The sequence below is a fragment of the Erithacus rubecula genome, assembly GCF_903797595.1.
Source record: "Erithacus rubecula genome assembly, contig: scaffold_568_arrow_ctg1, whole genome shotgun sequence".
In the NCBI taxonomy this organism is placed as follows: Eukaryota; Metazoa; Chordata; class Aves; order Passeriformes; family Muscicapidae; genus Erithacus; species Erithacus rubecula.
The window spans coordinates 1-14,196 of NW_027635770.1; the positions used below are offsets into that span (position 1 = coordinate 1).

General features: G+C 62.9%; 2 protein-coding genes across 2 annotated transcripts in view; both read left to right on the forward strand.

Annotated features, from left to right (window-relative positions):
• Positions 1-599: 599 nt before the first annotated feature.
• Positions 600-4,185, forward strand: LOC306816406 (IQ motif and SEC7 domain-containing protein 2-like; the record flags this gene model as incomplete). The annotated part of the gene is made up of 3 exons (XM_079332845.1): positions 600-824; positions 3,870-4,114; positions 4,164-4,185. The coding sequence occupies 3 exons, from the start codon at positions 600-602 to the stop codon at positions 4,183-4,185; spliced, it is 492 nt and encodes a 163-aa protein (XP_079188971.1).
• LOC306816407 (IQ motif and SEC7 domain-containing protein 1-like) overlaps positions 4,106-14,196 on the forward strand; it is a 36,132-nt gene continuing 26,041 nt past the window's right edge. Inside the window, 3 exon segments of the mRNA XM_079332846.1 lie at positions 4,106-4,729; positions 6,689-6,718; positions 11,972-12,019. Coding sequence (XP_079188972.1) covers positions 4,221-4,729; positions 6,689-6,718; positions 11,972-12,019 — 587 coding nt within the window. The 5' untranslated portion in view covers positions 4,106-4,220.

Genomic DNA, 14,196 nt, shown 5'->3' on the forward strand with positions numbered 1-14,196 from the left:
GGGGGGGGGGGGGGTGTCAAGCCCCGCCCCCCATATGGTTGTTAATTAGGATTAATTAAGGGGGCGGGGCAGGAACGCCGGGGGTCCCTTTCTGGAGGGGGGGAGGAGAAGGTGTCCCCCTCCATCCCCCCCCAAATCCCCGCGGGGGGGGGGGGCGGTTCATGGCCTGGGGGGGGTGGGGGAGGGGTTTGGGGGGGGGGGGAGGGGCAGCCTTGGCCCCGCCCCCCGCCCCGCCCCCACCCGCTTCTCCTCCTCCCTCCGAGCTCCGCGCCCGGATCGGGCCCCCCCGAGCCGCCCCCCCCACCCCCCCCGCCCCCGCCGCCCCCGCCCGGGGCGCCCCCCCCCCTCCCCCCATCACACTCGGGGCCCCCCCATCCCCCCCCCTCATTCGGGGCCCCCCCACACCCCCCCCACCCTCGCCCTCGGGGCTACCGGAGCCCCCCACACACATTTTACGACCCCCCCCCATTTTACACCCCCACACATTTTACACCCCCCCTAAATTTTTTAAACCCCCCCCCTCCCATTTTTAAACCCCCCCCCTCCCCCGCATGCCTGACCCCCCTCCCTGACCCCCCCCTCCCCCTCCCCCCGGGGGCATGGAGGGCGCGGGGGGCGGCGGGGCCCCCCCGGGGGGTTCCGAGCCCCCCGACCGCGCTGTCGAGTACCTGCTGGAGCTGAACCGGATTATCGCGACTCAGCGACATCTCCTGGCCTCGCAGCGCCGCCGCATCGCGCAGCTCGAGGGGCAACTGCAGCGCCTGGCCCGCGAGAACCGGCACCTGCGGCAGCGGGCGGGGGGCGCGGCGCCCCCCCGGCACGCGGTGAGCCAGGGGGGCGCGGGGGTGGGGGGGGTGGGGGGTGGATGGGGGTATAGGGGATGGATGGGGGTACGGGGGCTATAGGGGTGTGGGGCAGGTGTGGGGGCTATAGGGGATGTATGGGGGTTATAGGGGCACAGGGGCTATAGGGGTGTAGGGGGATGGGGGTTATGGGGGTGTGGGGGGTGTAGGGTTTATGGGGTATAGGGGATGGATGGGGGGTGTGGGGGTTCGGGGGCTATAGGGGATGTGTGGGTGTTATAGGGCTAAGGGGGGTATGGGGGCTATAGGGGGTGTAGGGGTTATAGAGGTATAGGGGGTGTGGGGCAGGTACGGGGGCTATAGGAGGATGGGGGTGTGGGGGTGTGGGGGTGTGGGGCGGGTGTGGGGGTTATAGGGGATGTATGGGGGTTATAGGGGTATGGGGCTGTGGGGCAGGTATGGGCGCTATAGGGGATGTATGGGGGGTATTGGGGTTGTAGGGTTTATGGGGGCTATAGGGGGATGTAGGGGTAAAAGGGGTATGGGGGCTATAGGGCAGGTATGGGGGCTATAGGGGTGTGGGGGTTGTAGGGGTGTGGGGGTTATAGGGGTATGGGGGATGTAGGGGTATGGGGGTATGGGGCAGGTATGGGAGCTATAGGGGTGTGGGGCAGTTATGGGGGCTGTAGGGGGATGGGGGTTATAGGGGCTGTAGGTTTATGGGGGTATAGGGGGATGTATGGGGGCTGTAGGGGGTGTAGGGATACAGGGGATGCAGGGGTGTGGAGGTGTGGGGCAGGTATGGGCGTTATAGGGTGATGTATGGGGGTACAGGGGCTATAGGGGTGTGGGGGTATGGGGCAGGTATGGGGGCTATAGGGGGATGTGTGGGGGTTACAGGGGTATGGGGGCTATAGGGGGTGTAGGGGCTATAGGGAGTGTAGGGGCTATAGGGGGTGTAGGGCTATAGGGGTGTAGGGCTATAGGGGGTGTAGGGGCTATAGGGGATGTAGGGGCTATAGGGGGTGTGGGGGCTATAGGGAGTGTAGGGGCTATAGGGGGTGTGGGGGCTATAGGGGGTGTGGGGCTATAGGGAGTGTAGGGGCTATAGGGGGTGTGGGGGCTATAGGGGGTGTAGGGGCTATAGGGGGTGTGGGGGCTATAGGGGTTGTAGGGGCTATAGGGGGTGTGGGGCTATAGGGGGTGTGGGGGCTATAGGGTTATGGGGTTATGGGGCAGGTACGGAGGGTGTGGGAGTGTAGGGCTGTGGGCGTATGGGGGATATAGGGGATGTAGGGGATATGGGGTTGTAGGGGGTATAGGGGATATGGGGGATATAGGGGATATGGGGATATGGGGTTATGGGGGGTATGGGGGATATAGGGGATATGGGGCAGGTACAGGAATACAGGGATATTGGGGTACGGGGGCTATAGGGGTACGGGGGTGTGGGTGACATGAGGGGTGTGGGGGATATGGGGTGTATGGGGGGTGTAGGGGCTATAGGAATATGGGGGATGTAGGGGGTGTGGGGTTTGAGGGATGTAGGGGGTCTGGGGGATATGGGGCAGGTGTGGGGGTATAGGGGATGTAGGGGGTCTGGGGAATATGGGGCAGGTATGGGGGCTCTGGGGGTTGTGGGGGCTATGGGGTGTGGGGGCTATGGGGTGTGGGGGCTATGGGGCTATGGGGTGTGGGGGTTATGGGGGATATGGGGAATATGGGGGAGGGGGCTGTGGGATGGGGGCAGGGCGGTTCTGGGGCGGAGAGCGCTGCTTGGGGGTCACCGAGGGGTCAAAGCGTGGGGGGGATCTGGGGTCACCGAGGGGTCACCGGGTCAGGGGTGGGGCGTGGGGAGGGGGAACTGGGGGGGCTGCAGAGCCCCGAATTTGGGCACGGGAGGGGTCCTGGGGGTCGTGGGGAGCCCGGGACTGGGGGTGGGGAGGGCGTTAGGGGGGGTCATGGGGCGGGGACCCCAATTTTTGGGGGGTTCATGGAGTGGGAAGGGGCTTGGGGAGCCCGAGTTTGGGGTGTAGGGGCTGCACGGGGGGGTTCGGGGGGGTCCTGAGTGGGGACCCCCGTGTTTGGGGGTCATGGGGGTCGCAGGGGGCTGTGGCCCAGGGACCCCCGAATTGGGGGGGGTCTAGAGACAAAAGTTAGGGGGGGACAATATGGAACGGGACCCCCCGGGGGGCTTCTGGGGTTAGAATGGGGGTCCTGAGGGGGGGGGGGGTCTCAGGGCTACAGGGAACATGTTGGGGGGGGGGGGTCTCAGGGCTATATGAGGCAGGGGTGGGGGTCCCAGACTCCTTGGGATTGGGTCGGGGGTCCCTGGACCCCTTGGGATTAGATCAGGGGGTCCCAGACCCTGTGGAATTGGGTCGGGGGCCTCGGGGCTGTCCAGCCCAGGGCAGGGGGTCCCTGGACCCTTTGGGATTAGATCAGGGTTCCCTGGACCCCTTGAAATTGGGTCGGGGGGTCTCTGGACCCTTTGTAATTGGGTCGAGGGTCCCGGTACTGTCCAGCCCAGGGGTCTCAGGGATGTCCAGACGGATTTGGGGGGTCCCAGGTGGCTACGAGCCGGGTCAGGGGGGGGTCTCAGACCCTTTGGAATTGAGTCGGAGGTCCCTGGACCCTTTGGGATTGGATCAGGGGTCCCTGAACCCCTTGAAATTTGGTCAGGGGGGTCTCAGACCCTGTGGAATTGGGTCGGGGGTCCCGGCACTGTCCAGCCCCGCCCAGGGGTCTCAGGGATGTCCTGGGGGTCCCAGCTCACTATGAGCCGGGTCAGGGGGTCTCAGACCCTGTGGAATTGGGTCGGGGGTCCCGGCACTGTCCAGCCCCGCCCAGGGGTCTCAGGGATGTCCTGGGGGTCCCAGCTCACTATGAGCCGGGTCAGGGGGTCTCAGACCCTGTGGAATTGGGTCGGGGGTCCCGGCACTGTCCAGCCCCACCCAGGGGTCTCAGGGATGTCCTGGGGGTCCCAACTCGCTCCGAACCGTCTCCGCTGTTCCCCCCGCGACCCTCCCAGCCCCGACCCTCAGCGCCACCCCCGTGTCCCCGCAGGGCCACGCGGACCCCGAGGCTCAGTTCCAGAACCACCTGGAGCCCGAGGGTCTCTACGGGGACCCCGAGCTGCCCTTCCCGGCTCGGCCCGAGCGGGATTTGCCCTTCCCGCCCCACGGCGACCCCGACGGGGCGTACCCGCCTCACCTGGAGCACCTGGAGCACGAGGGCGGCTACGGGGAGCACCTGGAGCGGGAGCGGCCGTACCCCGAGGCGCAGTTCGAGGCTCTGGCCGAGCGGGACGGGCCCTTCTCCGGCCGCGGGGAGCCCGAGCGGCCGTACCCGAGCCGCAAGGAGCGGGAGCGGCCCTACCTGAGCCGCGCCGAGCGCGACGGGCCCTACGCGGGCAGGATGGAGCAGGAGGGGCCGTTCCACGGCGTGCTGGAGCGGGAGCTGCAGTACCAGGCGCACCTGGAGCGGGACGGGCAGTATCCCGGGAGGATGGAGCAGGATGGACAATATCCCGGGAGGATGGAGCAGGATGGACAATATCCCAGGAGAATGGAGCGGGACGGGCAATATCCCGGGAGGATGGAGCAGGATGGACAATATCCCGGGAGGATGGAGCAGGACGGACAATATCCCGACAGGATGGACCGCGAGGGGCCGTACCCGGCCCGGCTGGACCGCGAGGGGCCGTACCCGGAGCGGGACGGGCAGTACCCGGACAGGGACGGGCAGTACCCGGCCCGATTGGAGCGGGAGGCGCCGTTCCGAACCCGGGACGGGCACTACGGAACCTGCTGGGAGCGGGACTGGGCGCGGGGGCCGCTGAGCCGCGGCCCCTCCCGCAGCTCCAGCCCCGGCGGGGGGCACAGCACCAGCGCCAGCACCAGCCCGGCCACCACCCTGCAGCGCAAGTACGGGCTGGAGGGGGGCGAAAATGGGGTGGGGAGGGGGCTCCTGAAAGCAGGGAGCTCGAAAATGGGGTGGGGAGGGGGCTCCTGAAATCAGGGAGCTCGAAAATGGGGTGGGGAGGGGGCTCCTGAAAGCAGGGAGCTCGAAAATGGGGTGGGGGCTCCTGAAAGCACGGAGTCCGAAAATGGGGTGGGGAGGGGACTCCTGAAATCAGGGAGCTCGAAAATGGGGTGGGAAGGGGGCTCCTGAAAGCAGGGAGCCCAAAAATGGGGTGGGGAGGGGGCTCCTGAAATCAGGGAGCCCGAAAATGGGGTGGGGAGGGGGCTCCTGAAATCAGGGAGCCCGAAAATGGGGTGGGGGCTCCTGAAAGCAGGGAGCCCAAAAATGGGGTTAAAAATGGATCCGAAATTAGGGAGCTCGAAAATGGGGTGGGGAGTGGGTTAAAATGGACCCGAAATCAGGGAGCCCGAAAATGGGGTGGGGAGGGGGCTCCTGAAAGCAGGGAGCCCAAAAATGGGGAGGGGGCGAAAAATGGATCCAAAATCAGGGACACCAAAAATGGGGTTGGGGAATGACCCCAAAATCAGGGATGGGGAAAGGAACCCAAAAAACAGGATTGGGGTTTGGGGAGTGGCCCCAAAAAACGGGGATTAAGGATTGGGGATGGAGAATCGTCCCCCAAAAAAGGGATTGGGGATTTGGGGGTGGGGAATGGCCCCAAAATCAGGGATGGGGGATGGAACCAAAATCTGGAATTGGAGATGGAGAAAGGACCCAAAAAACCAGGATTGGGAACAGCCCCAAAACCCAAAATTGGGGATTTGGAGCAGCCCTAAAAATCGGGATTGGAATGGCCCCAAATCCAGGATCGGGTTAGGAGGATTCAGGATCCTAAAATCTGGAATTGGGGGTCAGGGACGGCCCCAAAACTCGGGATTGGGGAGCAGGGGTTCAGGATCACCCCCCAAAATTTGGGATCTGGGATTTGGGAAACTGAGATTTGTCAAAATGCAAATTTGGGATCTGAGACTCCCCTGTAAAAATCCGAAATTTGGGAAATTCGGGATTTGGGAAATTCGGGATTTGGGAATCCCCCTCCCGCCCTCCCCAAAATCCAGGATTTGGGGATTCCCTCCCCCCCCTTAAAATTTGGGGTTTGGAGATCTGGACACCCCCCAAAATCTGGGATTTGGGATCGGGGACTCCTCCCTCCCACCCTCCAAAATCGGGGATTTTTGGGTTTGGGATCCCCCAAAATCGGGGATTTGGGGGTTCGGGATTCCCCAAAATCGGGGATTTTTGGGATTCGGGATCACCTAAAATCGGGGATTTGGAAATTCGGGGTCCACCAAAATCTGAGATTTGGGAATTTGGAATTCTCTCCCCAAAATCTGAGATTTGAGGGTCCGGAATTCAGGATTCCCTCCCCAAAATCGGGGATTTTTTTTGGATTGGGAATTCTCTCCCGAAAATTGGGGATTTTTGGGGTATGGGACTCCCCAAAAATGGGGATTTGGGGATTCGGGATTTCCCAAAATTGGGGATTTTTTGGATTCGGATCCCCCAAAATCGGGGATTTTCGGGATTCGGGATCCCCCAAAATCGGGGATTTGGGGTTTGGAATTCTCTCCCCAAAATCTGAGATTTGCGGCTCCGGAATTCAGGATTCCCTCCCCAAATTTGGGATTTTTTTGGATGCGGCCCCTCCCAAACCCGCCCCCCCTATTGGGGGGGGGGGGGGGGGAGCAGGTGCGGGACCCGCGGGGGGCCCGTGACGTCACTGCCCCTCCCCCGCCCCTCCCCCCCCCGTCCCCGTCTGTCGCTCCGGGGGCACCTGGGGACAGCGGGGACACGGGGGGGGGGGGGCGGGGGGGACACGGGGGGATTTTGGGGAGGGGGGAGGGGTCCTGGGGGGGTCTCTGCCCCTCACTGACCCTCCCCCTCCCCCTCCCCCCACACAGGTCGGATCGCGACAGCTCCAGGACAGTGAGGTCAGTGCTGCCCCTCCCCCCGCTGCCCCTCCCCCCACTGCCCCTCCCCCCACTGCCCCTCCCCCCCCCACGGACGCCTGGGTCCCCTCCCCGGGGGTGGGGGAGGGTGACACGAGAGTCGCGACAGGGCGGTTCTGTCGCGACAGGGCAGCCGCGTCCCGCCAGCCCCCGGCATGTCGCGACAGGGCTGATATATCGCGATATATCAGAGCAGCACGCGGCGTGTCGCGACAGGGCCGGCATGTCGCATGTTGTCGTTGTCGTTGGTGTGTGACACGGCGTGACACGCTCCGGGCGTGTCGCGACAGCCCCGTCATGTCGCGACAGGCGGGGCCGCGCGGTTGCCGGGGTGGCGTTGCCGGGCGACAGCGGCGACAGCGGCGGGGAGGCGACAAAGGGGGGGGGGGCGACAAAGGGGGGAGGGGGCGTTGCCGTGGAAACGGGACCCGCCCCCGGCGCCGGGTCCAACCCCCCCAAAAACCCCAAAATGGCCGCGGGGGGGGAGGGGGGGTGACACTGCCAGGGTAGGGGACAGTGACAGGGGTGACACCGCGGGGGACAGCGGGTGTGGCACTGGGTGACATCGTGTGGCACTGAGTGACACTGGGTGACATCATGTGACATGGGTGTGGCACTGGGTGTGGCACTGAGCGACACTAGGTGACATCGTGTCACACTGGGTGTGACACTGGGTGACACTGGGTGTGACACCGGCTGTGACATTGTGTGTGACATTGTGTGACATCATGTGACACCAGGTGTGACTCTGTGTGTGACATCATGTGACACTGTGTGTGTGACACTGTGACTCCGTGTGTGACACTGTGTGTGACATCGTGTGGCACTGCATGACACTGGGTGTGGCACTGTGACATTGTGTGTGACACTGTGTGACACCAGGTGTGACACTGGCTGTGACATTGTGGGACATCACGTGGCACTGTGTGTGTGACACTGTGTGTGACATCGTGTGTGGCACTGCATGACACTGGGTGTGACACTGTGTGTGTGACACTGGCTGTGACATCGTGTGACACTGTGTATGTGACACTGTGACTCCGTGTGTGACACTGTGTGACACTGTGTGTGACATCGTGTGTGGCACTGCATGACACTGGGTGTGGCACGTTGACATTGTGTGACACTGTGTGACATCAGCTGTGACATTGTGTGACACCATATGACACTGTGTGCATGACACTGGGTGTGACATCGTGTGACACCACGTGTGACACTGACACTGGGTGTGACACTGTGTGTGACATTGTGTGACACCATGTGTGACACTGTGTGACTCTGGGTGTGACACTGTGTGACACTGGGTGTGGCACTGTGACATTGTGTGACACCACGTGTGACACTGACTTTGGGTGTGACACTGTGACACTGTGTGTGGCACTGCATGACACTGAGTGTGGCACTGTGACACTGTGTGTGACACTGTGTGACACTGCATGTGACACTGGCTGTGACATTGTGTGACATCATGTGACACTGTGTGTGACACTGGGTGTGGGACACTGGGTGTGACATCATGTGACACTGTGTGTGTGACACTGTGTATGTGACACTGTCTGTGACATCATGTGACACTGTGTATGTGACACTGGGTGTGACACTGGGTGACACTGGGAGTGACATCGTGTGTGACGTGTGTGACACTGTGTGACACTGACACCGTGTGACACTGTGTGTGACACTGGATGTGACACTGGGTGTGACATTGTGTGACTTCATGTGACACTGGGTGTGACACCATGACTGTGACATTGTATGTGACACTGGGTGTGACATTTAGACACTGTGCGACAACATGTGACACTGACACCATGTGTGACACCGTGTGATACTCAGGGCTGTGTGACACCAAGTGACAGCGAGAGTGCCACTGTGCCAGGGTGTCCCACCCTCGTGTGACACTGTGTGACACTGTGTGTGACACCAGCTGTGACCTCTATGCAAGGGCTGTGTTGGGGTGTGACACCACATGTGACATTGTGTGACACCTTGTGACACCATGTGACACCGTGTGACAACGTGCTGGGGCTGTGCCAGGGCGTGCAAGGGCCATGTGACACCATGTGACACCGTGTGACACCGTGTGACACCATGTGACACTGTGTGTGACACAGTGTGACACCGTGTGGCACTGTGGGTGACACCGTGCCAGGGTGTGACACCCTCATGTGACCCCTGTGCTGGGGCTGTGCCGGGGTGTGACACCGCATGTGACATTGTGTGACACTGGGTGTGACACTGTGCAACCCCGTGCGAGGCTGTGTGACAGTGGTGGCATGTGACAACCATGTGACACCGTGTGACACCGTGTGACACCGTGTGACACTGTGTGTGACACCGTGTGACACTGTGTGACACCGTGTGACAACATGCCAGGCGGTGACACCCTGAGCCAGGGCCGTGCGGGGGTGCGCGGGTGTGCTCTGTCCCCTCCCTGTCCCCTCCCTGTGCCTGTGCTGGGCTCTGTCCCTGTCCTTGTCCCCTCCCTGTCCCTGTCCCTGTGTGGGGCTGTGACACCCCTGTCCCCATCCCTGTCCCCTCCCTGTCCTTGTGCTGGGCTGTGTCACCTCCCTGTCCCCTCCCGGTCCCGGGCTGTGTCCCCTGTTCTGTACCTGTCCCATCCCTGTCCCCATTCCTGTCCCTGTCCCCTTTCCCTCGCTGTCCCCTCCCTGTCCCTGTCCCCTCCCTGTGCCTGTGCTGGGCTCTGTCCCCTCCCTGTCCCCTCCCTGTCCCCTTCCTGTCCCCTTCCTGTCCCAGTGTGGGGCTGTGACACCTCCTGTCCCCTCTCTGTCCCTGTCCCATTCTTGTCCCCTCCCTGTGCCTGTGCTGGGCTCTGTCCCCTCCCTGTCCCTGTCCCCGTGCGGGGCTGTGACACCTCCTGTCCCCTCCCTGTCCCCATCCTTGTCCCCTCCTTGTCCTTGTGCTGGGCTCTGTCCCTGTCCCGGGCTGTGTCCCCTGTTCTGTCCCTGTCCCCTCCCTGTCCCCATTCCTGTCCCTGTCCCCATCCCCTCGCTGTCCCCTCCCTGTCCCTGTCCCCTCCTTGTCCCCTCCCTGTCCCTGTCCCTACTCCTGTCCCTGTCCCTATTCCTGTCCCTGTCCCCATTCCTGTCCCTGTCCTTGTCCCCTGTCCTGTCCCTGTCCCCTCGCTGTCCCCTCCCTGTCCCTGTCCCCTCCCTGTCCCTGTCCCGGGCTGTGTCCCCTGTCCCTGTCCCTGTCCCCTCCCTGTCCCTGTCCCTGTCCCCGTCCCTGTCCCCAGTGTCCCCAGTGTCCGGCAGGGCCGGAATTCCGCCCGGGGCGTTCCTGACCGGGGGGGGGGAACAGGAAAGGGGGGGAGGGGCTGCCGTGAGTCCGGCGGGGCTGAGAGCCCGGACACCCCAAAATACCCCCGGACACCCCAAAATACCCCCAGGACCCCCCCGGACACCCCAAAATACCCCCGGACACCCCAAAATACCCCCAGGACCCCCCCGGACACCCCAAAATACCCCCGGACACCCCAAAATACCCCCAGGACCCCCCCGGACACCCCAAATTCCCCCCGGAGACCCCCGGACCCCCCGCTTGGACCCCCCATGACGTGAGTGGGGGGCGCTGGGAGGGGGGTGGGGGTGGGGACACCTGGGACCCCCCGGGTGGGGTCAGGAAGGGGGGGGAGGGGCACCCCAGGACCCCCCCGAGTGCGATTTTTTTTGGGGGGGGTTGGGGGGGGCTCAGGCCTGGACCCGCCGTGGGGCCCCTCCCCCACCCCGGGGATCCGCTGGATCTCCCCCTCCCCCTCCCCTCCCCCCCCGGCTCGTGTCCCCCCCACTCGTGTCCCCCTCCCCCCCCCCGTGTCCGTGTGTCCGTCCCCCCCTCCGGCTCTTGACTCGTTTCTCTCCTCTCTCTCCTCCCTGTCCGTGTCCGTCTGTCCGTGTCCCGCCCCCCCTGTGTGTCCGTCTGTCCGTGTCCCGCCCCCCCCGTGTGTCCGTCTGTCCATCCGTGTCTTCCCCGTGTCTGTCCGTCCCACCCCCCAATGTCCGTCTGTCCGGCTGCCACCCAACCCCTCCCCCCTCCAATCCGTCTGTCCCCCCTCTGTCCATCCCTGTCCATCTGTCCATCCCTGTCCATCTGTCCCCCCTCTGTCCATCCCTGTCCATCTGTCCATCCCTGTCCATCTGTCCCCCCTCTGTCCATCCCTGTCCGTCTGTCCATCCCTGTCCATCTGTCCCCCCTCTGTCCATCCCTGTCCGTCTGTCCATCCCTGTCCATCCCCCCACAGTGACCCGTAGCCATCTGTCCCCTCCCATCCCCCCACACTGTCCCCGTGTCCGTCTGTCCCCGTGTCCATCTGTCCCCACCCTGTGTCCCCCCATCACCCCCTGTCCATTGTCCCCCTGTCCATCCCTGTGTCCCCCTGTCTGTCCCTTTCCATTGTCCCCCTGTCCGTGTCCCCCTGTCCATCCCTGAGTCCCCCTGTCCATCCCTGTGTCTCTGTCCATCCGTGTGTCCCTCTGTCTGTCCCTGTCCATTGTCCCCCTGTCCATTGTCCCCCTGTCCATCCGTGTCCCCCGTCTGTCCCTGTCCATCTCCGTGTCCCCCTGTCCATTGTCCCCCCGTCTGTCCCCCTGTCCATCCGTGTCCCCCATCCATCCGTGTCCCCTGTCTGTCCCCCTGTCCATCCGTGTCCCCCTGTCCATCCGTGTCCCCCTGTCCATTGTCCTCCTGTCCATCCGTGTCCCCCTGTCTGTCCCTGTCCATCTGTGTCCCCCTGTCTATCTCTGTCCCCGTCCATCCGTGTCCCCCTGTCTGTCCCTGTCCATCCGTGTCCCCCTGTCCATCCGTGTCCCCCTGTCTGTCCCCCTGTCTGTCCCTGTCCATTGTCCCCCTGTCCATCCGTGTCCCCCTGTCTGTCCCTGTCCATCCGTGTCCCCCTGTCCATCCGTGTCCCCCTGTCCATCCGTGTCCCCCTGTCCATCTGTGTCCCCCTGTCCATTGTCCCCCTGTCCATCCGTGTCCCCCTGTCTGTCCCTGTCCATCTCTGTGTCCCCCTGTCCATCTCTGTGTCCCCCTGTCCATCCGTGTCCCCCTGTCTGTCCCCCTGTCTGTCCCTGTCCATTGTCCCCCTGTCCATCCGTGTCCCCCTGTCTGTCCCTGTCCATCCGTGTCCCCCTGTCTGTCCCTGTCCATCCATGTCCCCCTGTCCATCCGTGTCCCCCTGTCCATCCGTGTCCCCCTGTCTGTCCCTGTCCCCTCCAGGTGCCACCCTCAGGTGCTTTGGCTGCTCCAACCTCCCCCCGCCCGCAGGTAAGAGCCGCCCCTCCCCCACACCTCCGGACCCCTGCGGGTCCCTGTGGGGGCCATGGGGACCCCAAAACCCCTATAGGGGTCATGGGGACCCCAAAAAAAACCCTATAGGGGCCATGGGGACCCCAAAAACCCCTATAGGGGTCATGGGGACCCCAAAAAAACCTATAGGGGCCATGGGGACCCCAAAAAAACCCTATAGGGGCCATGGGGACCCCAAAAACCCCTATAGGGGCCATGGGGACCCCAAAACCCCTATAGGGGCCATGGGGACCCCAAAAAAAACCCTATAGGGGCCATGGGGACCCCAAAAACCCCTATAGGGGCCATGGGGACCCCAAAAAAAACCCTAGGGTGGCCATGGGGGCCATAGGGACCTGTTTGGGACACCAGGGACCCATAGGGGACCCCAAAAAAAACCCAATGGGGGCCATGGGGAACCCCCAAAAAACCCCTGTGGGGGCCATAAGGGTCACAAGGATCCATAGGTGACCCCAAATAAAACCCCTATGGGGGCCATAGGGGATCCCCAAAAAAATCCTATAGGGGCCACAGGGACCCATAGGAGCTATAGGGACCTGTTGGGGACACAAGGGACCCATAGGGGCCCATATAAAGCCCCTATAGGGGTCATAAAGACCCAGGGCTCTATAGGATCCCATATAGATCCCTATAGAGGCCATACAGACCCCAGAGCTCTATAGGGTCCCTTATAGAGATCTATAGGGGCTCTGGACACCTAAGGGCTCTATAGGGCCCCATATGGACCCCTACAGGGGCTGTACACATCCCAGGGCTCTATAGGGTTCCATATGGACCCCTATAGGGGCTGTACACACCCCAGGGCTCTATAGGGTTCCATATGGACCCCTATAGGGGCTGTACACACCCCAGGGCTCTATAGGGTCCCATATGGACCCCTATAGGGGCCATACAGACCCCAGGGCTCTATAGGGTCCCATATGGACCCCTACAGGGGCTGTACACACCCCAGGGCTCTATAGGGTCCCATATGGACCCCTATAGGGGCCATACAGACCCCAGGGCTCTATAGGGACCCATATAGAGATCTATAGGGCCCCTACAGGGGTCATACACTCTCTGGGCCCTTATAGGGCCCCTATAGATCCCTATAGGGGCCATACAAACCCAGGGCTCTATAGGGTCCCGTATAGATCCCTATAGGGCCACTATAGACCCCTATAGGGCCTGTACACACACTAGGCCCCTACAGGGTCCAATATACATCCCTACAGGGCCCCTATAGATCCTTATGGGGTCTATACAGACCCAGGGTTCTATAGGGCCCCTATAGATCCCTATGGGTCCCATACAGACCCCTATAGGGTCCCATATAGATCCCTATGGGTGCCATACAAACCCAGGGCTCTATAGGGTCCCATATAAATACCTATAGGGTCCCATACAAACCCAGGGCCCTATAGGGCCACTATAGACCCCTATAGGGGCCATACAAACCCAGGCCCCTATAGTGTCCCATATAAATCCCTATAGGGTCCATACAGACCCCTACAGGGCCCCTATAGACCTCTATGGACCCTTATAGGTGCCATGCAAACCCAGGGCCCTATAGGGTCCCTATAGATCCCTATAGGCCCCACACAGACCCCTATAGGGCCCCTATAGACCCCTATAGGGTCCCTATAGACACCTGCAGGTTCCGTGCACCCCCCGCCCCTATAGGGTCCCTATAGACCCCTATGGGTCCCTATAGACCCCTATGGGTGCCATACACCCCCCGCCCCTATAGGGTCCCATATATATTCCTATAGGGTCCCTATAGACCCCTATGGGTCCCTATAGACCCCTATGGGTGCCATACACCCCCCGCCCCTATAGGGTCCCATATATATTCCTATAGGGTCCCTATAGACCCCTGCAGGTTCCGTGCGCCCCCCGCCCCTATCGGGCCCCACAGGCGCCGCCCGCTCCTCCCCCGGCCGCTGTTTGGGGGCGGTTGCCATGGCAACGCCTCCATCATGGCGCCTCCTCGCTCTATTTTGGGGAGGGGGCGGTGCCGGGGGGAGGGGGCGGGGCTTAGAGGGGGAGACCCGAGCCCCTCCCCCACGGGGAACCCCCCCACTCCCCTCCCCCGCCTCCATCCCCCGCCGCGTCTCCATGGCAACCGCCGCCCCCCGCCCGCCGCGTCGCCATGG